Here is a 21,536-nt window from a genome sequence, read left to right as displayed (position 1 = left end):
AGAGGTTGGACAAGCTTGTTTTTGCTTGTACATCAGAGGCTGAGGGGCAACCTGATAGAAGTTATGAGAGGTATGGATAGTTAAGACTCTTCACAGGGTAGAAATGCCAATTATTAGGGGACATAGGTTTAACATAAAAGGAGGAAAGTTTAAAGGAGATGTGAGAGGCAAGTTTTTTTACACAGAGGGTGTTAAGTGCCTAGAATGTGCTGCTAGTGATACTAATCAAAATGGATACAATTGCAATGTTTAAGAGACATTTTGACAGATATAGGAATAGATAGGGAATGGAGGGATAAGGACTGCGTAGAGTCAAAAGTTTTTTAATTTCGAAAGATGTGATGTGCTGGCGCAGGATTGCTGGGTTGAAGGCCAGTTCTGATACTTTACTGTTCTTTATTCTACTCTACAGTTCTTTAGAGTCAAAAAGTGTGGTGCTAGAAAAGCACTGCCGGATGCTAAACCGTGAAGCAGGAGAATTGATGTTTCAAGCATCAGGAATGAAGAGCTTTCCGCACCACACTTTTTGACTCTGATCTCCAGCATCTGCGGTCCTCACTTTTTCCCTGTACAGTTCTTTATTCTACTGGACTTTCTTTCACTCCTTCAAAATCTCTGCTGAACAAATATGTATAGCTTTTCAACTCTTGAGATGTTTTGATTGTTATGTTTAAAATGACCTGATTTTGACTGTCAGAGTAAAGGACGTTCGTGTTGTTGTATCCTTTGATAAAATGCATATGATAGATATAACTGTGATGACATTGTGCATGTTGAAGTAACATCTCTGTGGTGATTCAATTACAATCTCGTTGTCAGCAAAGATGAGTATCAATATGCAAAATTTACTAACAAATTTTAATGCAATTGAGATAATTCATTGGAAGGCAATTGAAACAAACAATCAAATAGGAATCAAGTAACAATGTGATTAGGGTGTAGCCAATAACTGAAGAAAGACGTGTCACAAAGGTCTGGCAAGATTCAAGACTAGCAAAGCTATTGTAATTATTGGTGCTCCAGTATGCAATAACTTATCAGATTGGATAGAAAATTAAGCAAACACAGACAATGTTCTGAAGAAGAGTCATATTGGACTCAAAATGCTAACACTGTTTCTCTCCACACAGATGCTGCCAGACCTGTTGAGTTTCTCCAGTATTCTCCATGTTTCAGATTTCCAGCATCTGCATTTGCTTTTATTTGGATAAAAATGAAAGTGAACATCTGATTATTCTGGTTTATTTCCCCTTTTAGTGATCTGATCATCCTTTTAAAAACATATTTCCATTCCAATGATTACAATGAAAAAAAAATTTTTGCATGATGCCTTGAATGTCACAAAAATTTTCTGAATGATGCAGGGCGTACGTTACAATATTTACCATTGAGAAACTAAAATGTTTTTGCTGTTTTTGTAATTGAGGTTGTTGAAATGTTCATGTTTGTTTTAGTGAATTTTAATTTTGATCACATTGTACAGGCTCAGTGTTGTCATGGTACTCATATTGTTTGACATTCTGCAGGTCAAAGTTCAACAAGTTGCCTTGGAATTGCAACTTACACCATTTATTGTGTTTTTAAGACAAATTTTGGATCAACTTCAGGAAAGAGACCAAGCAAATATATTTGCACAACCTGTAAGCCTCAAAGAGGTAAGGCTTGAAACAGAAAATTCTGAAATGGCTTAACACCGAGAGGTTGCTTTCCTTGACTGGAGAGTTTCGGACATGGAACCAAAGCCTCGGGATAAGAGTTGATCGTTCAGCAATAAAAACACATTTATTTACTCAGGGTTGTGAAAGTTTGGAATTGTTTACCATAGACAATTGCAGTTGTTGCATTATTAAATATGTTATAAATCAGACCAAACACCCTCAAAACATGTCAAGGAGATAGCCTACCCTAACTTTTTCTTATTTTAAAGGCAAATGCCACGAGTTGTTTCGATACAATTCGATTGGTCAAGCTACCCAGACTTGAAGCAAAACATACTTTATTCATACACTATAGTTAAAATACAGACAAAAGACAAATGAAAGTATTGGTTTAACTGTAGTTATCGAAGTAATAGTTAACAAAGTAATGAACTACTCATATTAATTACTTATTGGATGTTCCAGTATAGTAACCTCCCATAAGCACACCCTTGGCAAATTCAGTAATGCAGATTGTCTCACATGCAGTTCTAGCAGCAGGAAGAGAACCCAAGCTTTTAGCTATAGCAAAAAGACTGAGAGTAGTAGCAGCTTTCACAACCCCAACAGCTACTGAAAGATAAAACTAGAATCCTGGTTCTGTGGGAGCTTGACCTGACCCATTCAGGCTGCTGTTATTGTTCCAACTTTTGATAAAACTCCAGGCCTCACCAGTTGTTTACTTTATTGGTTTGAAGCAGACCTCTGTCTCAATCTCTCTTCATTTAAAAAAAAAACTTGGATAAAGTACACCTCTTGAAGCCTGAATATTGTAGCAAATATATTCAAAAGAGATATACAGTAGAACCTCAACTATCCGTATGAGACAGGTGGAGAGTTTTTTTTTTCAGATAATTGATTGTTCGGATAATCAATCTCATCATAAACAAGCGGTAATTTATGAGTGCCTGTTATCCAAACGTTTCTTGGTTATCTGGCAATGCTCACCATAATGCCGTTTAAACGAAAACTGATCTATCGTAAACCAGCGGTGACTTGAGTACCAGTTACCGAACATTTCTTGGTTGTCCGACAATGCACACCATAATGCCGTTTAACTGAATGCTGAGTTGCCTAATGCTGTTTTTATGGGACCTTGAGATCTTGTTCGGGTAATCCGAAATTCGGATAATTAATGTTCAGGTAATCAAGGTTGTACTGTATACAGATTGTTATCTCAGCAAATCAAGAATATGGCAAGCAGCTCAAAGTGGCATTGCAATATAAGATCATACACAATTGTATTGAATGTTAGAGCAAGCTTGAACATACAAATGGTCCTTATGAGTATCCGTACCAAATATTTTAGATCAACTTCAAATGTAAGCAATTAATTTGGATGTGCGTTTACATTTTCATTATTTTCAAGTAAGTACATTTAAATTGTATCTAAGTAAGTTCATGAGTAATTTTAACCTGGATGACATTTAATGTCAAATTCAATCATCCTCTAAATGATCAACTACTTAGGCTGTTGGGCCATTGTCAAATTATATCGGTAAAACTACATTTGTGGAGTTACTTTGATTATTTTATTTTATTTTAATTTGTGGAATATGATAGTTGCTGGAAAGACTTTACTACCCATTTTAATTGCTCTTGAGAAGGTATTGGTGGGTTGTCTTGTTGACTGCTGCAGTTTGTGTAGTGTTTGTACAGCCACAGTGCTATTAGGGAACAGATAATACATTTCTTCCCTGGAAATCTTGCCAGTAGGAATTCGGCAGTATGCATTTTTGTTCCTACCCACCTCAGTTCCTCAAAGTAATGCATGGTTTTAAATGTTATCTTTGACGGTATTGTTACATTTGAGCTCTGTGCATGAATCAGAATCATGTTCAAATTAGTTCGATGTATGCTCAGTTATTCCGTATAATTTAGAATGTGTAGAGAAATTACTGCATAGATTGCATCTGTTCAAGAAAGGTTCTTCTTTGTATCTCTAAAACAGCCAAATATATATATATATATTATCAGCAACATAGTGTTTCATCAGTTTGTTGTAAACTTCTGTGCATGGAATTGCTGATAACACTATTAACTGCACAAAACATTATTGAGTGTATTAATTTGGGAGGTCTTCAGTAAGTTCAGTTAAAAATCTACAAATAAGTCATAAAGAATTTAATTAAGAGATCTTGATGGAGATTTATTTAATGTACAGTATGTTTGTGGGAGAGTTGGAGGAGAAAGGATTCTATGTAATTGAGATTTACTTACTAATGTTTTTGTTTTTGCAAGGTTCCAGACTATCTAGAGTTTATTACACACCCTATGGACTTTTCTACCATGAGGAAAAAGCTAGAAACTCACAGTTACAAAACCCTTGATGAGTTTGAATCAGATTTTAATCTTGTCATAAACAACTGTATGAAGTATAACGCTAAGGAAACTATATTTTACCGGGCAGCAGTGAGATTGAGAGACATAGGAGGTTCCATACTAAGGTGTGCTCGACGCCAAGCTGAAAACATTGGATACGACTATGAAACTGGAATGCATCTACCTGAATCACCAAACTTGGCAAACTTCTACCGTTTCTCCTGGGAGGATGGTGGGTATTCTGACAGTGCAGATTGGTGGCTATTTCTTTGTTATTTCATTAGAAAATGATTTCAAATGGGGGAGGGAACTCCAAATTTAAAAACTATTAAGTGAATTATATCCGATTTAAGCTACCTGATTTTTTTTTTGTCAAGATGGTTAACATTCAAAAATTAAATTGCATTACTCTATTTTCAAAAAGTCTAATCAATTACTGTACTTGCTGTTTTTGAATATTGCATATAGCAAGCCATGCTTTAAGCGTGTAGGGTTACATGTTAATTAGTCCTCACAGGGATACCAATTGTCCTTTTTTAAATGATGCAGTTAAGAAATTTAGTTTGTCCTTTTTTTTGATTGTCTAACACAGGATTAAGTACTCAGATTTGATTTTCTGCAGTCAATAAGTTATAAGCATTTATTAATCATGGCTACTGGTATGTGAAAGGCAAATTTTTTAAATGCATAAAACTGCATAAACTGTACCACAGGAAATCCATCTTTAATTTTTGAAATCTACATTTCCATAATTCAGTTTGTGCACTGTTTTCATTTTTAGTAACTTTTGTACTTTTTCCCATCCACTTTAATCTATGGTGTTAGAACCAGAAGGATATGAGCGTAGGGAGTAGAGAATATTTTAAAATACGCTCAGAACTGTTGCCTTACAACACCAGGGACCCAGGTTAGATTCCAGCCTTGGGTGACTGTGTGGGGTTTCTCTGGGTGCTGCAGTTAACTACCATGGTTCAAAGATATGCAGGTTGATTGGCCATGCTAAATTGGACTGTAGTGACCAGGGCAGAGCAAAATAGATCTGTTATCTCTGGTAAATGTGGGGTTATGGGGATACAGATCAATACAAGTTTGAATTAATCAATATCCTCAATAATTATCAACCTCAGTAAATTTATAGCCACAAAGCACAAAGAGAATATTAATTCCTTAGGTTCCACTGTATTTAAATTGGCACAAGGCAACAGACAAGTTAGCAACAGGATATTATTTTAGCAATTTTTGAGAAGATTTGTAGCTCAGGTTGATGATAAGTATGTAAGGTAGCTCACTGAACTTGAAGGTTTGTTTTCAGATGTTTTGTCACCATACAAGGTAAGATCATCAGTGAGAGCCTCCACTGAAGCGCAGGTGGCATGTCCTGCCTCTGTAACCAGAGCTCCATGAATAAACACGTCGCTTTAGATCCTATCTGCCTCCCTTTAGGAAAAAAGAACCTGAAATGACATCATCCACCTTAAGAAACCAAGACCTATAAATAGAGAGGCAAGACGTACCCCCAATGCTTCACTGGAGACTCTCACTGATGATGTTACCTAATATAGTGACAAAACGTCTGAAAACGAACCTTTCAGCTCAGTGAGCTAACTTACATACTTCGGATATTATTTTCTCAAAATAACTGATACATTTGTGCACATAAAAGCCAACACCTTAAATACACCTTGCACAGACTGGTGAGGTCACTGCTAATATGTTTTTAATTGCATATTCACAAAGCTGGAATATTTTAACCAGGCTGTTAATAACATTTTTATGACATCTCAAAGCTCAATCACAGATTTAAATTTAAAAATTGATGGTGTTTATTGGAATAGCATCCACTAGAGGTTCCCCATATAGCTCCTGAAATTGTGCAGACATAACGTAGATACCATATTAATTCACAAGTAAGTAACTTAGTGATTTTGAGTTTTTCTCGTGCTGGTTAGCTGAGTGTTCTTTTGTTGACAGATTTAACACTGCTGTCTTTTTTGTCATCTCTCACTTCCCTGTTCTTGCAGCCTGCCTTCCCTGCTCTTGCAGTCTCCCACTTGTCCACTCTTGCAGTCTCTGTTCCCTCACATTGCAGCTCCCCAGTATGCCCCCTTGCAACCTCCCTGTCTTCCTCATTCTCTCTCTTGCAGACTGCCTTTGCCCTCCACTTCAGGTAGACAGTCACTTCTGCAAAAAAGGCTGCTGCTCACTCTTGATTCCCCATCCCTGCCTTGGAAAAACAGCAGCCGGCATTACCCCGTCCTTATATATTTTGGTTGTTGTAACTAAGAGTGACTTAGGGAAATTATTCCAGATTGTAGAGTTAAGGTGGCTGATACTTGTATCATTAACTAAACATGACAGTGAAGGAGAGATCAGAATCTAAACAATGGAGCTGAGTGGTTGCAGTATATGGCTGAAGAAACTTGCGGAGAAAGATGTGGACAATGCCATGAAGGAATTAGTAAATGACAGTAAAAGATGTAGGTTCAGTCAGTTAAATATATTACATTATTGTAAGACCATAAGATGTAGGAACAGAAGTACACCAAACATTGCTAATCTTATAATTCTCATTTCCATTTGGTCCCTTTTCCTCATAACCCTTGATTCCCTTATCCAAGTATGGGAAATGGCTTTTATATGTAGTGTAATGCTCATCACATTCTAACTGAAGTGAAATCAATTTAAGAGCGTTCTTCTGAAGTTGAGGTTTACAAGTTTGAAGCAATGAATTTGCATTCTTGCAGCAAAGTGAATGAAATAGGAACAAATCTGGTTCTCTTGGCCATCAGGGCTGTGAACTCTACCCTTTCAAAAAGCAGATAAAATTCCATAGCACTGGAGGCAAAACAAAAACAATTGACTAGAAAGTCTGTGCAGATCAGTATTTGTAACGTCCATGATGTAAAGGAGCTGGTGTTGGACTGTGGTGGACAAAATTAAAACTCTCTCAGCACCAGATTATAGTCCAACAGGTTTAATTGGAAAAAGGAGCAGTGCCCCGAAAGCTAGTGCTTCCAAATAAACCTGTTGGACTATAATCTGGTGCTGTGTGATTTTTAACTTTGTAACATCCAGGAAGGCTCTCAGCAATAATATAATGTAGCATCTATTCTGTTGCCTCTAACGGAAAAATAAATTTTAACTGTTTATGCGCATGAGACTGTGACTAGAGTACCTCAGAATATTACAAGCTGATAAATAATAATGTACATAAAATAAATTTCTCTTTTAGACAAAATGATGCATTCTAACTGTTATCCACTATATTTAATCATTAATTTAAATGTTGATTGAAGTATTCAAGTTGTATTTCATTTTCTGATGATGGGCACCTTGGATGAATGTGATGCCATGTACTTGCTAGTCCTCAATTTTGGTCAATGATGAAGCATTGTACATTGTAGTACATTGAAGGTCGTGTAATTATGTCTAATTCAAAGGCACTGTTTCAGTCATTTATATAACTAAATTGTAAGCAGCCTGACGGGTTAATGAATTTCAATTTCAAACAAGTGTGCAGAGTTTTGCATGTAAAGCTCATAAATTTGGATCTTATCTCACTCATGCTTTCAGTGACTTGAGCCAGTTTCTAAAATTTGTGTTTTATTCTCTAAATTCTGATTTGAAATTGTAATTAATTTGGGATTCAAACACGATTGTTGATCAGTTCAGTTTGTGATCAGTATTGGCTTTTCAATGTAGAGAATTTCATTATTAAATTCTAATATCTTAGTACTGCTTCTTCATTATGACATTACTAATAATTCCCAAATGATAAGCAATTCCACGAACTGTAGTCAAAATTTTAACTGTGAATTTATATTTGTTCATGTCAAAATTGTTTGTTCTTATATTTTAATAACTTTTATGTATTTTAATCGTGCAAACCAGACTAGGAAGGTTAAAAGCAGAACATCATTTGCATACCATGGGGAATTCTTGGATTCAATTTGTTTTAATTTGTTCTTCAGTGGATAATATGCTGATTCCAGAGAACAGAGCCCATCTGTCGCTGGAGGACCAGCTCAAAGAGTTGCTAGACAAATTGGATATAACATGTACCATGAAGTCAAGTGGAGCTAGATCGAAGCGTGTAAGATTACTGAGGAGAGAAATCAACAGCATCAGACATAAACTGGCACAACAGCAGCATCTGCATAATGGCAGCTACTCTGAATTGTCAAAGGAAGATAATGGAAAGCCAGTGGTTGAAAACCATGAAGATAGTGCTGAAAGAGGTGTGTGATTTTTTTTTTACAGTATATTATTTCTGTGGCACAAACTTCATAGTCACTCATTGCTCAGCTTGAAAAAAGTTCACACAGATCTACTGATCTCTGTGGCATGGATTTCTTCTTTGCCTGATTTGAAATTAAATCAGGCACTATGTCAAGTAGATCTCCAGGTGTCCAGCAACAATAATTCCATTGATCAGGGAAAGAAGTTAGTATTGTTGAAGAATTTTCATAATAGCAAGCCAAGAAATAAAATAGACTGCTTACCCTTTTGTTTTTAATTATATTTTACAGAGAATTAAATAAATGATTAGGACATGCGTATAGGTTTGTTAGAAACTAAAATATAATCAACCTTTATGTATTTTAAAAATGTGGAATTTCTTCACCATAATGGAGAAGTTTGACATACCTTTAAACATAAAAACTTCTCATGCCTGATGAAATAATTTTATCAGTAGTTAAGAACTTAGCATGTCATTAGAATTCTAAGGCTGAATTTTACATTCCCCACCAGGTAATTTGAAAGTGGGATGGGGACATATTATCCAACATATGTCCTTCCTGCTGCTCACTCTCCAACACCCAATCTGTCTGAAATTTTACATGGTGCAAAGGAGGTGTGGAGACACCTGCCTGACCTTGGGACTATTGAGATGTTTAGGTGGACAATTAAGCCACTTAAGAGTCTCTTCATGCTGATGTTGATATTTTACCAATGATAGAGGTACACCTATGCCATGTAGGGATCCCAGTGGCTTAGGCTGTGCAGCATAATGGTAAAGGTAAACCTCATTTGCCTATTGCAGTAACATCCAATTCAGAGTGATATTCCTCCCCTGTTTAACCCTCCCTCCTGGCCTCTTTAACCCAGTCCCTCTTCCTCTCATTAAGAATCCTGACCTCCTGTTACTTTGACTATATATAGTCACACCTTGCCCCTGTAAGGACTCCATTCCATTCTCCCAATTTCTTCATTTCTGTTGCATCTGTTCTGATGACATCACCTTCCACATGCATCCTCAGATATGTCCACCTTTTTCCCTCAACCGAGGATTCCCTGCTGTTGTGGTTGACATGGCCTTCAACCACGTCCGACCTATTTTCCACACTTCTGATCCCACTCTCACCCCTTCCCTCCCACAACAGAGTCCCCTTTGCCCTCACTTTTTAACCATCAGCCTCCACACCCAAAGCTGCCATTTTCACCACCTCCACTCATCAGAAATCTATTCTCCTTCCCTCCTTTGTCAGCATACCATGCACTATTCCCTTCAGGACACTCTGGTCCACCAGTCCTCCACTCCAAATGTCTCTTCACTTCTATGGTATCTTCCCATACCATCACAGAAGATGCGACACTTGGCCATTTACCTTCTCCCTCCTCAAAATAAAAGGTTCTAGACACAGTCCAGGTAAACTGCCATTTACCTGGACTTCATTCAAACAATTCTACTGTAGTCGCTGTTCCCAATGTGGTCTTTACAGAAATGCAGACTGGGTGACCACATTATTGAACGCCTCTGTACTATGTGTAAAAGTGAGCTTCCATAGACCACTGTGTTCCCATTGCCATAATTTCTGTCTCAGGCCTGCTGCAGTGCTTCACCAAAGCTCTCACAGGCTGAAGGAACAACACCTCAACTTCTGCCTAGGTATCATACATCCCTCAGAATTCAATTTTGAGTTCAGCAATTTCAGAGCCTGTACACCTACCTCCATGTTTGTTACCCACTCCCACACTTTCAGGTCCTGTTCTGTATGGGTTGCTCTCAACGGCTCGTTTTGAAATATTCTTGTTATTCTTGTTGAAATATTCAGTTCTTGTTAGCACCTGTTCAGCATTTGCTTCTTCCTCAACTCTCCATCAACAATCCTTTTGTCTGCTTCTCTTCTTTAACCTCCCTTTCTCTGGGAACTGTCTCCTTCTACTTGTCTCACTCCTCCTTTCTTCCAACTGCAACTCCCTGTCATCAGCATAAATTTCCCCATTTCTGAGCTGCTTTAAGTTCTTATGAAGGCTCACTGGACTCAAAACATTATTTTTTTTTTCTGTCCACACACGCTGCCAGATCTGCTGAGTTTCTGCAGCACTTTCTGATTTTCTCCCAAAAGTAACTATATTATTGTAATAGATTCAAGGTCAGTTGGAGAGATTGAAATAGAGAGACACTTTTAATTTTATGAAGCTTATTGACTTCCCTGTCTTAACCGCCTGAATCTGTCTCCTAATGTTGTGGGGGTGTGGGATTGGAGGACAGAACCCAGTAAAATGTACCGGTTGTTAAACCTCATTTGACAAAATGTCACATCTCCATGGGTTTTTATATTGACTTTTTTATAGTCTGCATGGGTTATGGTTAGTGATTTCCAAATCATTACAGTTTGAAGGGTTTTTTTAAATATACGCTGTGGCAAAGCCTAGAGTCACTGACAGTCTCATCTGGATTTCTACATTAATTGTACAAGTGCATACTCCAAGAATTACTGTCCATTTAAGAACCGTCTTAAAGTAGCGAACATTTACAATTTCGATGTGAAAACTACTGTAGAATCAAGACATTTTGTGTGTTAGAGGCTGTAGAGCTCCAGAAGAAGAGGGGAATAATTGTAAACTTTTGAGAGGACTGATGTAAATGTAAATATAATTATTGCAGCCATTGATTTTTATCTGGGTAATCTATTGAGTAGGGCATTAGAGATAAAATCTCTAATAAATTCAGGTGCAGCACTATTGAAAATTTAGCCTGATGAACCTTTTAGTTTTGTTTGTTTTTACATTGCAGTCAATGTACAAAGTTTTCATGCTTTTTGAATTCTTACAACGTAGTCTACAAAATTTATTGAATGTAATCAGGAAATCAAGAAATTGACTGCGTATTTACATGTGGATATATATGTGCTCAAAATGAATTTGCATGTTGAAAGGATTTCAGAGTGAGATTGTAAGAGATCTCTTTAGTTATGGTCAGAGAAGTTTTCTTGATTGATTTCTGGGAAATAAATAGTTCTTTCCTTCCTATAAATAAGGGCATAAATACAGTTGTACCAGCAGTATTTAATGGTGAAGGACAAGAAATATATGAATCTAAAATATATCAATATGTAGTGCATTTCAAATAAAATCTATTGGCTAAATATCTACTTTCTGGACTTCTTTTAGAACCTCTCTCTGATATTGATCAGTAGTGCAGTCCTTCCAGAAGTTGTTGATGACCTTACACGTCAAATTATCCATGAAATTAAAAGCATACAATTGGTATATTACATGGAATAAATACTCCACTTTGAAAGCTGTCATTTAAAGTTTTCTTCAGTGAGTTCAAGTAAATATGGCTATTACTGGATAGGCTGGCATTTATTCCCCAAACTTAATTGTCTTGAAGCATGTGGTTGTCATCTGATTTCTTGAATCTCTGTAGTCCTTGGGGGTTGTTGGAATACCTACAGTACTGTTAGGAAGGGCGTTCGAGGATTTTTGACATAGTGACTGTTAAGGATTGGCAATATAGTTTCAAGTCAGGATGGTCTGTGAATTGGAGGGAACTTGCTGGTGGTGATGTTCCCGAGCACCTGCTATCCTTGTCCATTTAGGTAGTAGAGGTTGCAGATTTGGAAGATGAGGTTGACATAGTTTGGTGAGTTGCTGCGGTGCATCAAGTAAATGGTGCATACTGTTGCCTCTATGTATTGGTGGTAAAGAGAATGAATGTTGAAGGTGCAGGTGAAATGTCAGTCAAATAATCTCCCTGCCCATCCCCTGACTCCCTTTCCAGCCCCTTACCTCCCATTCCTCTCATCAACCCTTCCTTCCAGCTACCAACCTAGTCATTCCTCCCATTGACCAACCAGGTCGTATCCTCTACTTGTATTCTCCTATCACTACCTTATCACTTAGCCCTTCTCCCCACCCAAACCCCTCCCCACCCCTATCCCATTATTTACAGCTTCCCTTACACCCAACCTGCATCCTGAAGAAGGGTTACACCTCACACATTGATTTCTTCACCTCCTGATGCTGCTTGGCTTGCTGTGTTCTTCCCACCTCCTGCTTGTCTGTCCTGGATGGTGTCAAGAATTAGATTCCCTACAGTGTGGAAACAGGTCCTTTGGCCCAACAAGTCCATAGCAACCCTCCAAAGAGTAACCCACCCAGACCCATTCCCCTATCCTATTTTTGCCTAATGCACCTAACCTCCACATCCCTGAACACTATGGGCAATTTAGCATGGCCAATTCACCTAACCTGCACATCTTTGGATTGCAGAGCACCTGGAGGAAACCTACGCAGACACGGGGAGAATATGCAAATGCCACACACAGTCACCAGAGGCTGGGATCAAACCTGAATCCCTGACGATGTGAGGCAGCAGCACTAACACTGAGTCACTGTGCCACCCTTTTAAATCAACAATGATTCGGATGTTTCATGTTTTAAGTCAAGCTTCTTATGTTGTAGCTGCACTGATACCAGCAAATGGAAGATATTCCATCACACTCTAAACTTGTGCCTTGTAATTGATTGACAGGCACTAGGGAGACAGGAGGCTGTGGAATTCCTAGCCCTCTGATCTGCTGTTATAGCCATAATAATTGTCACTCGTACAGTTCAGTTTCTGGTCAATGGTAATGGATCTTGTTAGTATGGTATTCAGTGATGGTAATGCCATTAGAATTAAAAAAAAATTGAAAATCAGATGTTATATATTGGAAGAAACTAATCAACCTCTTGAAAACTGCGTCAGTTTCTTTTACTGAAATGTCTTCAGAGTTTACATTTGTACTTTTACTTGATAATTGTATGAAAAAATAATGCTGTTGGCTTCAATGGTTTTAAAAATAGTTTTCTTGGGAATTTCTTTGTCAGTAAATGTCCAAGTGACACACCAGATTATGGAGAGAATGGGTTTATAAGCACTGGGCCCTGGCAGGCTCAATGCATATTAATGTGTCAGTTGTAAACATTTCAAAAGTTGAAAGAACAACTGCAGGCTGGCAAATGTAACCTGGCAACTTGAATCTTTTAGTTGACATTGATTGGTCTGGAAAGCTGTGTGAATTGTGTTCACGCTTTTCAAGTAGAGTGGCTTCCATTTGATAAAATCTTTGCAGAAATAAACATGTATAAAACATCTTTGTTCAAGTGATATGTAAACCAGATGAAAGACTTCCACAAAAGTGTTTCAGAAATATTTGCAACAATTTGTTTTGACAACTTTACTGATCAGAGTTGTAGATTTACAAGTAGAACGTAGAACAGTATAGTACAGGAAAATAATCTTGAGTTTCTTTGATTGAAAAACCAATTAATAAGTTTGGAAACTGCAAGAAACCAAGGCGGATTTGGAAAATGTGATTGAAATGCATGATTGTAAAACTTCCAAAAATTAATTACAAAATAACCTGACTAGCACAAAAAATCTGGAACTTATTCCTCAAGTAGCTTCAGTGAAAACAGGCTGTGTGTTTTATCAGATTATCTGTTCACTTGGGAATTTATCATTTTTAACTTGGTTGTTGCATTTCTTACAAAAGCGACTATAGTTTAAAAGGAAGTCATTGGCTGTCAAGTATAAAGTGCTTTGGGACATCCTGAGTGCTTGATGGAACTCTTAAAAATATTAGGTTTTTTTTAAAAGCCATGCCTTTTGAAAATTTTAAACATCTCAATGATTTGGGTTTGATTATTTTGTCCAGAATACTATTTGGTATTAGCTTTGACAAACTGCAATAGCTATTTTTTCCAGTTTGCATCAGTGACATTTATTCAGCTCACGTGGATATTTTCCTTGAGGTTTTCTTTATGTTGTAACATTTTTCAAAAACATAGTTAACAAAGTTAGAGGGAAATTTTTCAAATAACTTTTTTAAAACACATGCTGGCTTTTTTTTGTGAAAATTTTCAGACTCAGTAATCGCACCTGTTGTAGCTCTTATGTTCTATAAACTTCAGAATATGTTTCATATTGAAACATTGCCTTCCTCATGCTAATTTTAGCTTATTTTTCAAAATGAAAATTACATTTTGAGGCTTGACCATGTGTTTTTAGACAGGAAATGTAAACATTCTGCTTCATGACGGCTGTTTCCCAGAGATAAGTTGAGAAAAGCAGAATGAGAGGTATATACGCAGTAGCTTACTTTTGGCTCAAATTAACTTAAAAGTGACTTCTGAAAGCAAACAAAACTTTGAGGTAACTGTATAGCAGTGTGAGAATGGAAAAGAAAAGGTGAATGAGCCTGTAGTCTCTTGCCAGTCATTCTGGAATGGTGTAAAGGGCAATGGCAGTTACGACAGAGGAAGGATGCAGGGGTTGATTGTGTAGATTGTTACTCTGACCTCTTCTGTTTCAATGAGAGTGTGGGGTAATGGGCGATGGAGAGGCAATCTTGCCTGTTCAGCGTAGGTAGGAAAGGGGCCTGGGCAGGGGAAGAGAGTTGGAAAAGTAGCTATGTGAAAATAACAGATAAAATGAAAGATGATGGAGTAGATTTGAATCTGTGGATTATATAGTCTGTTATAGAAAGCATCCACTGTCAGCATGACTGACAGTGAATCATCCAAATTGAGCATATGCTTAAACCACAAGTTAAAGACCTGCTCCCATGTTTTTAGATTTTGATTTTTAGATTTGATATGTGCAAAGCTATGGGAGATAGTTCTTTGAAATTTGCAGCCCTACACAGAGCAACATAGTACAGGCAATCTTCAAGTTGCGAATGGGTTCTGTTCTTGATTCCATACACAAGTCAATTTGTATGTAAGTTGGAAAACCATACAAGATAATATAAAATAGCTGATCCTACATATGATGAAATGTTTGTGTGTCAGATCCTTTGTATGGTGTGAAGTTGCTAAATATGAGCATTCAGGGCGGCATGGTGGCATAGTTGTTAGTACTGTTGCCTCATAGCGCCAGAGACCCGGGTTCAATTCCCGCCTCAGGCAACTGTCTTTGTGGAGTTTGCACATTCTCCCCCTGTCTGCGTGGCTTTCCTCCAGGTGCTCCGGTTTCCTCCCACAGTCCAAAAATGTGCAGGTTAGGTGAATTGGTCATGCTAAATTGCCCGTAGTGTTAGGTGAAGGGGTAAATGTAGGGGCATGGGTCTGGGTGGGTTGTTCTTCGGAGGATCGGTGTGGACTTGTTGGGCCGAAGGGCCTGTTTCCACACTAAGTAATCTAAAAACTAAAACATTCGTGGGTCAGATGTTCATAAATCGGGGACCTGCTGTACATGTATTGCTGCTGTCTCTGCGAGAATTATAGCAACTTTCATATGGAAGAGAACACTTTGTTTAAAAATGACATTATAATTTTAAGTAATTAAGATCTTTTGTGTCAAGGTTTGATTCGTCACTGATTCAGTATTCAGAATAATCAATCATTTAATGATTTAGAAAGTGATTTTCGTTTAGGAAACGGTTCATTTCCTGAAGAGACCCAAAGTGAATATAAATTTGGAGAAATGTGTTTAATTGTTCTACTTTTTTCCCCTCCTCCCCACAGAGGACTCAAAATCTTCATTGCCACCCACATTAGAACCTACTGGACCTGCACCTTCACCCTCAGACTCTGAAACCCACACAGATCCACCTACTCTCAAACCTGTGAGTGAGAGCAGGGCACACAGCAGACTACACAAACGAATTAAATCTGACAGTGATGTCCTGAACAGAAAAACTCTACAAAAGGAAACCCTTGGTTCGCATACTCTTCAGCGTCTGCTCAGTGACAGTGGTGTAAATGGACTAGCTCTCCCTACCTCGGACACAACCGCTCAGTCAGTCAATGAAGTGGGCAGGCGTACATCTGTTCTCTTTAGAAAGGCCAAAAATGGCATGAAGTTACAGAAGGGCTCTGGTCAGCCAGTGGAGAATGGAGACAGCCAGCACCAAACTGAGCAGTTGCCACTGAATGCTTCGCCAGGGACACTCTCAAAACTACAGAGTCGACGTCAGTCAAGGAAACGACCTCAAAGTCTGAGCTGTAGCTCTGACAGTGAAAGTGAGAAATCTCCTTGCACACCTGCAGAGCTAGGTAATCCTTCTTTGTTACTTTTCTCATTAGAAGTTCTGTTAGCAGCTGAACTTCCTTATTTGAATAGTTTAAAATTGTAGTGCATAGATTTCTTTGCTGCCACTTCAAATACTGCATAGTGGTCAGTCATTAGCTGTTACTTAGCAGGGCAAGTCAGTCTTTTGGGTTTTTAAAAAAATAATTGTTCTGCACTGAAGGCTATGTTTTGTTGAAACTCTGCATATTTTTTGTACAGGGCTTTCAAATGGATTTGGAAAACACTCCCAATTAAATGCTGAGAGCTACTCAGATTCTGAGTGTAGTTCTAGTCTTGGAAGCAATGGAGCATTTGACAGTAACAGGTAATTGTTAAAAGCTGAAAGTGTTGAGGTTATGTTGATTTTCATGTGTGGAGTAAACTTTGTGATAATTAAGGCTAAGTAAATGTGTATGCTTGTTTGGGAATTGAGTGGAACTGATGGTTCGAAAGTTTGTTTCACCTCCTAAGGTGCAGGTTGAAATTCTGCCCAGCCTGAGTTGAGTTTTTCACTTCTGCCTGTGTACAGAACTTACAATAATAACTAAAATAAAAAAGCAAAATATCTTAGATGCTAGCAATCTGAAATAAAAAGAAAGTGCTGGTGAAGCTCAGGTCTGCCAGCATCTGTAGAAAGAGAAACAATTAGTATTTCAATTTCAACACAGCTCTTTAATTAAGAAGAAGCGTCATACTGGATTTGAAACATTAACTCTGTTTCTATTTCCACAGATACGGCCAGACTGGCTGAATTTCTCCAGTGCTTAGATATAGTAGCTTTTATTATAACTAAAACAAAGTTGACTTTCTTAATCCTATAAGAGCAACTAGTACAGGAAATGACATCGTTATTCCTCTTCATTTGGGGGTGACTCAAATATTGAAATATGTAATGACCTGAATCCTGGGCAATATCTAACCTTGTTTACCTCACTGCAACATGATTGGCTTGATATCTGCAGTGGTAGAGGAAGTTTGAACTTGAACAAAAATTGTGCCTACATCTTTGAAACATTTCATGCCAACACTTAATTGCAGGAAGTAAGAAAATTTTTTAATTTTCCAGCACTTTTATTTTCTTATTTTGCATTCAAAATTCCACTGCAGATTAAATTAAGAGTGTCAACAATATTTTTTTAAAATTGAAATTAAGGTCAGCTATACTAGTCCTCACTGGTCCTCCCCTACCACCCCACCAACCTCCATATACATCGTATCATCCGTCGTCATTTCCGCCACCTCCAAATGGACCCCACCACCAGGGATATATTTCCCTCCCCTCCCCTATCAGCGTTCCGAAAAGACCACTCCCTCCGTGACTCCCTTGTCAGGTCCACACCCCCCACCAACCCAACCTCCACTCCTGGCACCTTCCCCTGCAACTGCAAGAAATGCAAAACTTGCGCCCACACCACCCCCCTTACTTCCCTCCAAGGCCCCAAGGGATCCTTCCATATCCGCCACAAATTCACCTGCACCCTATGTGGCCTCCTCTATATTGGGGAGACAGGCCGCCTACTTGCGGAACGTTTCAGAGAACACCTCTGGGGTACCCGGACCAACCAACCCAACCACCCCGTGGCTCAACACTTCAACTCCCCCTCTCACTCCACCAAGAACGTGCAGGTCCTTGGACTCTTCCATTGCCAGACCATAGCAACATGACGGTTGGAGGAAGAGTGCCTCATCTTCTGCCTAGGAACCCTCCAACCACAAGGGATGAACTCTGATTTCTCCAGTTTCCTCATTTCCCCTCCCCCCACCTTGTCTCAGTCAAATCCCTCGAACTCAGCACCGCCTTCCTAACCTACAATCTTCTTCCTGACCTCTCCACCCCCACCCCCACTCTGGCCTATCACCCTCACCTTGACGACCTTCCACCTATCGCATTTCCAATGCCCCTCCCTCAAGTCCCTCATCCCTACCTTTTATCTTAGTGTACTGGACACACTTTCCTCATTCCTGAAGAAGGGCTCATGCCCAAAACGTCGATTCTCCTGCTCCTTGGATGCTGCCTGACCTGCTGCGCCTTTCCAGCAACACATTTTCAGTCTGATCTCCAGCATCTGCAGTCCTCACTTTCCCCCCCAGCTATAGTAGTACTCAATGTTAAAATAGATGACTTATTTAGCATAGTACATTGACCTTTTCTTGCTGTTCACAGATCTCCATCACCTATTCTTAACATTCATAGACATTTATACCACAGAAGGAGACCAGACAACTATATGCCTATGTTGTTCAACAAACATTTAATTATTCTAATCCCATTTTCCAGCTCTTCGTCTCCTGGAAGCAATGGCAACACAAGTGAATATTGAAATGCTGGTTAATTGTTGCATAAGTTTCTGACTCAGCCATCCTTTCAGGCAGTGAATTTTAGACTTCCATCCGACTCCCCCTGCACATCAGTCTAACCTCAATGTTATGAGAGAATTCTGATAGAATACATCTCCACTTGGAGAGCCACCAATCAATCAGGGATAGTCAGCATAGGTTTGATAATTTCAGTCATTGCAGACTGATCCAGAAAGTAAATTCCCATGCCATCCAAGGCAAAACAGCACATTGAATCCAAAATTGGCTGAGAAGCACAGGGTGATGGTGAAAGGATATTTCTGTGATTGGATGTCTGTTTGCATGGGAGTTCCATTAGGCTTTATGCTGGTGTCCTTGTTGTTTGTAGTGTGCATTAATGAATTGCAATTTAATGTGTAGGAGATAACATGAAAATTCATAGGGTGGGTAAATAATGCATAGAGGATGGCAGTAAATTGCAGGAAGAACGGTGGATCGGTGCTGGGTCCAGTGCTTTTTGTTATTTATATAGATGATTTGGATATGTACACAGGTATGGTTAGTAAGTTTGCAGATAATATGAAAATTAGTGGTATACAGGACAGCCAAGAAGGTTACCTCAGATTACAATGGGATTTTAATCAGATAGGCTGGTGGGCCGAGGAGTAGCAGATGGAGTTTAATTTAGATATATGTGAGGTGCTGCACTTTGGAAAGTTAGATCAGGGCAGGACTTGCTCATTTAATGGAAAGGTTATGGGGCATGTTGCTTAACAAAGAGACCTTGGAATGTAGGTTCATAGTTCCTTGAAAGAGGAGTTGCAGGTAGTTAGGATAGTGAAGACAGTTTGGTATGCTTACCTTTATTGGTAGTGTACTGAGTATAGGAGTTGGGAAGTCATGTTGTGTCTGTACTGGATATTGGTTTGGCCACTTTTGGAATACTGCGTGCAATTCTGGTCTCCCTGCTTTGGAAGAATGTTGTAAAACTTGAAAGGGTTCAGAAAAGATTTACAAGGATGTTACCAAGGTTGGAAGGTTTGAGCTATAAGGAGAGGCTGAGACTTTTTTTCCTGGAGCATCGGAGGATAGGGGGTGACATTATAGAAGTTTATAAAATCATTAGGGCATAGATAGGATGAATAGTTCAAGGGCTTTTCCCCAGGGTAATGGAGTCTAAAACTAAAGGGTGTAAGTTTCAGGTGAGAGAGGAACAATTTTTAAAAGGAACCTAAGGGGCAACTTCTTCATGTAGATGATGGTGCATGGAATGAGCTGCCACAGGAAATGATGGAGGCTGGTACAGTTAGAACATTTAAAAGGTATCTGGATGGGTATATGAATGGGGATGGTTTAGAGGGATATTGGTCAAATGCTGGCAAATAGGACTAGATTAATTTAAGATGTCTGGTCAACATGGATGAGTTGGACCGAAGGGTCTTTTCTGCAACAGTACAACTCTGTGACTTCATAAGTGGAATTTAACCTAGAAAAGTGTGAAGTAATACACTTGGGAAGGGTTAACAAGACAAGGGATTACAATATAAATGGTGGAAACCTGGAAAGTACTGAGGAACAGGGAACCCTGGTGTACGTATCCACAGATCCCTCAGGTTGCCAGGGCAGATAGATAATATCTGTAGGTTATTGTAGGCTAGTGTAGGTTAGGTGGGCTTGGATCGGCGCAACATCGAGGGCCAAAGGGCCTGTACTGCGCTGTATTCTTCTATGTTCTATGTTACTAAGGCATATTGTTACGTGTCTTTATTAACCGTGGAGTAAGATATAAATGCAGAGAGGTTATTCCATAACTGTACAAAATACTGATTAGATCACAACTGGAGTACTGCATACAGTTCTAGTCACAACGTTATAGTAAGAATGTGATTGCATTAGAGAGGATGTAGAGGAGATTTACCAGGATACAGCTGGTCTGAGAAATGAGGAAAGGTTGGAGAGATTAGTATTGTTTCCATGGAGCAGTGAAGATTGATAGGGATCTGACACAGCTGTTTAAGATTGAGGGATGTAGAGATGGTGGACAGAAAAACACTTTTTCCATTAGTTGAGGGGTTAATCTATGCTGGGGGCATAGATTTAAGGAAAGATGTAGAAAATTGAAGAAAGTTGAATAGAAATTTTTGAGAGGGTGGTGAGAGTCTGGAACTTGCTGCCTGAAAATCTAGTTGAGTCAGAAACTCCTAACATTTTAAGCAGTATTTAGATATTTACTTGTGTTGCCTTAAACTATGAGCCAAAAGCCAGAAAATGGGATTAATATAGTCAGATCTTTGTCAACTGGTGCAGGCATGATGGGCAGACTGACCTCCTCCTGTGTACGCTTATGTTTTGTTACGCTAGTTTGTTGTAATGTCTTGTGTATAGTAGCCCAGTATGCCATGATACACATACTGCTCATGTTGAGTGATTCTGTGTATTGAAAATATCTAATTTGCTTTTAATTTGAAGAAAAATGTACAATGTGTGGATATATGATGGAAAGGATCAACAATTTGAATCTAACATAGCAGCAAAGTTAAGCCAGATTTAAACATACATGATATGAGTTCCTTTTTTTTAAACATACTCATGTAAAAGTCGAACACTTGAGACTATTTTTAAAGGTTCAATTTATAGGGTCGACTATTACACAGGCACTAGTTTTGAGGGGCTGAAATTCATGCTGCAGTTCGAAACACCGTATTATCAGCAGAAGTTGATTTGACCGCTCAACCAATCCTGGGTAAAGAAGAAAAACAATGAATTACGGTAAAGGTAATTACCGGATAAAAGGAAGAGAAACAAGAATGAATTACTGAAAGTAAATTTTATTTATCCATACCGGTACGAAAATTTACATGTCATGGATTCATTGAAATCCTGCAAAATCACACTGTTCAACATTGTCATGGCCTGGTATAATGGCACAC

The 21,536-nt window shown here is 38.6% G+C and overlaps 1 protein-coding gene across 3 annotated transcripts in view; it reads left to right on the top strand.

The window, feature by feature from the left end:
• The window catches only part of LOC122563200 (bromodomain and PHD finger-containing protein 3-like), an 86,481-nt gene that overhangs the window by 50,117 nt on the left and 14,828 nt on the right, over window positions 1–21,536 (top strand). For all 3 annotated transcript variants that reach the window (XR_006315528.2, XM_043716750.2, XM_087973599.1), the window contains exons 5-9: window positions 1,527–1,655; window positions 3,939–4,251; window positions 7,991–8,257; window positions 15,762–16,292; window positions 16,528–16,633. Coding sequence is in view for 2 of the 3 variants with exons in the window: in XM_043716750.2 (XP_043572685.1) it covers window positions 1,527–1,655; window positions 3,939–4,251; window positions 7,991–8,257; window positions 15,762–16,292; window positions 16,528–16,633 (1,346 nt within the window). In the remaining variant the exon portion in view is untranslated. The remainder of the gene's footprint in view (window positions 1–1,526; window positions 1,656–3,938; window positions 4,252–7,990; window positions 8,258–15,761; window positions 16,293–16,527; window positions 16,634–21,536) is intronic.

The sequence above is a fragment of the Chiloscyllium plagiosum genome, unplaced genomic scaffold, assembly GCF_037043375.1.
Source record: "Chiloscyllium plagiosum isolate Xiang-an unplaced genomic scaffold, Cpla_swu_hap1 HiC_scaffold_26, whole genome shotgun sequence".
Taxonomy (NCBI): Eukaryota; Metazoa; Chordata; class Chondrichthyes; order Orectolobiformes; family Hemiscylliidae; genus Chiloscyllium; species Chiloscyllium plagiosum.
The sequence above is the reverse complement of the archived record's forward strand: the minus strand, read 5'-3'. Positions and strand labels throughout refer to the sequence as shown.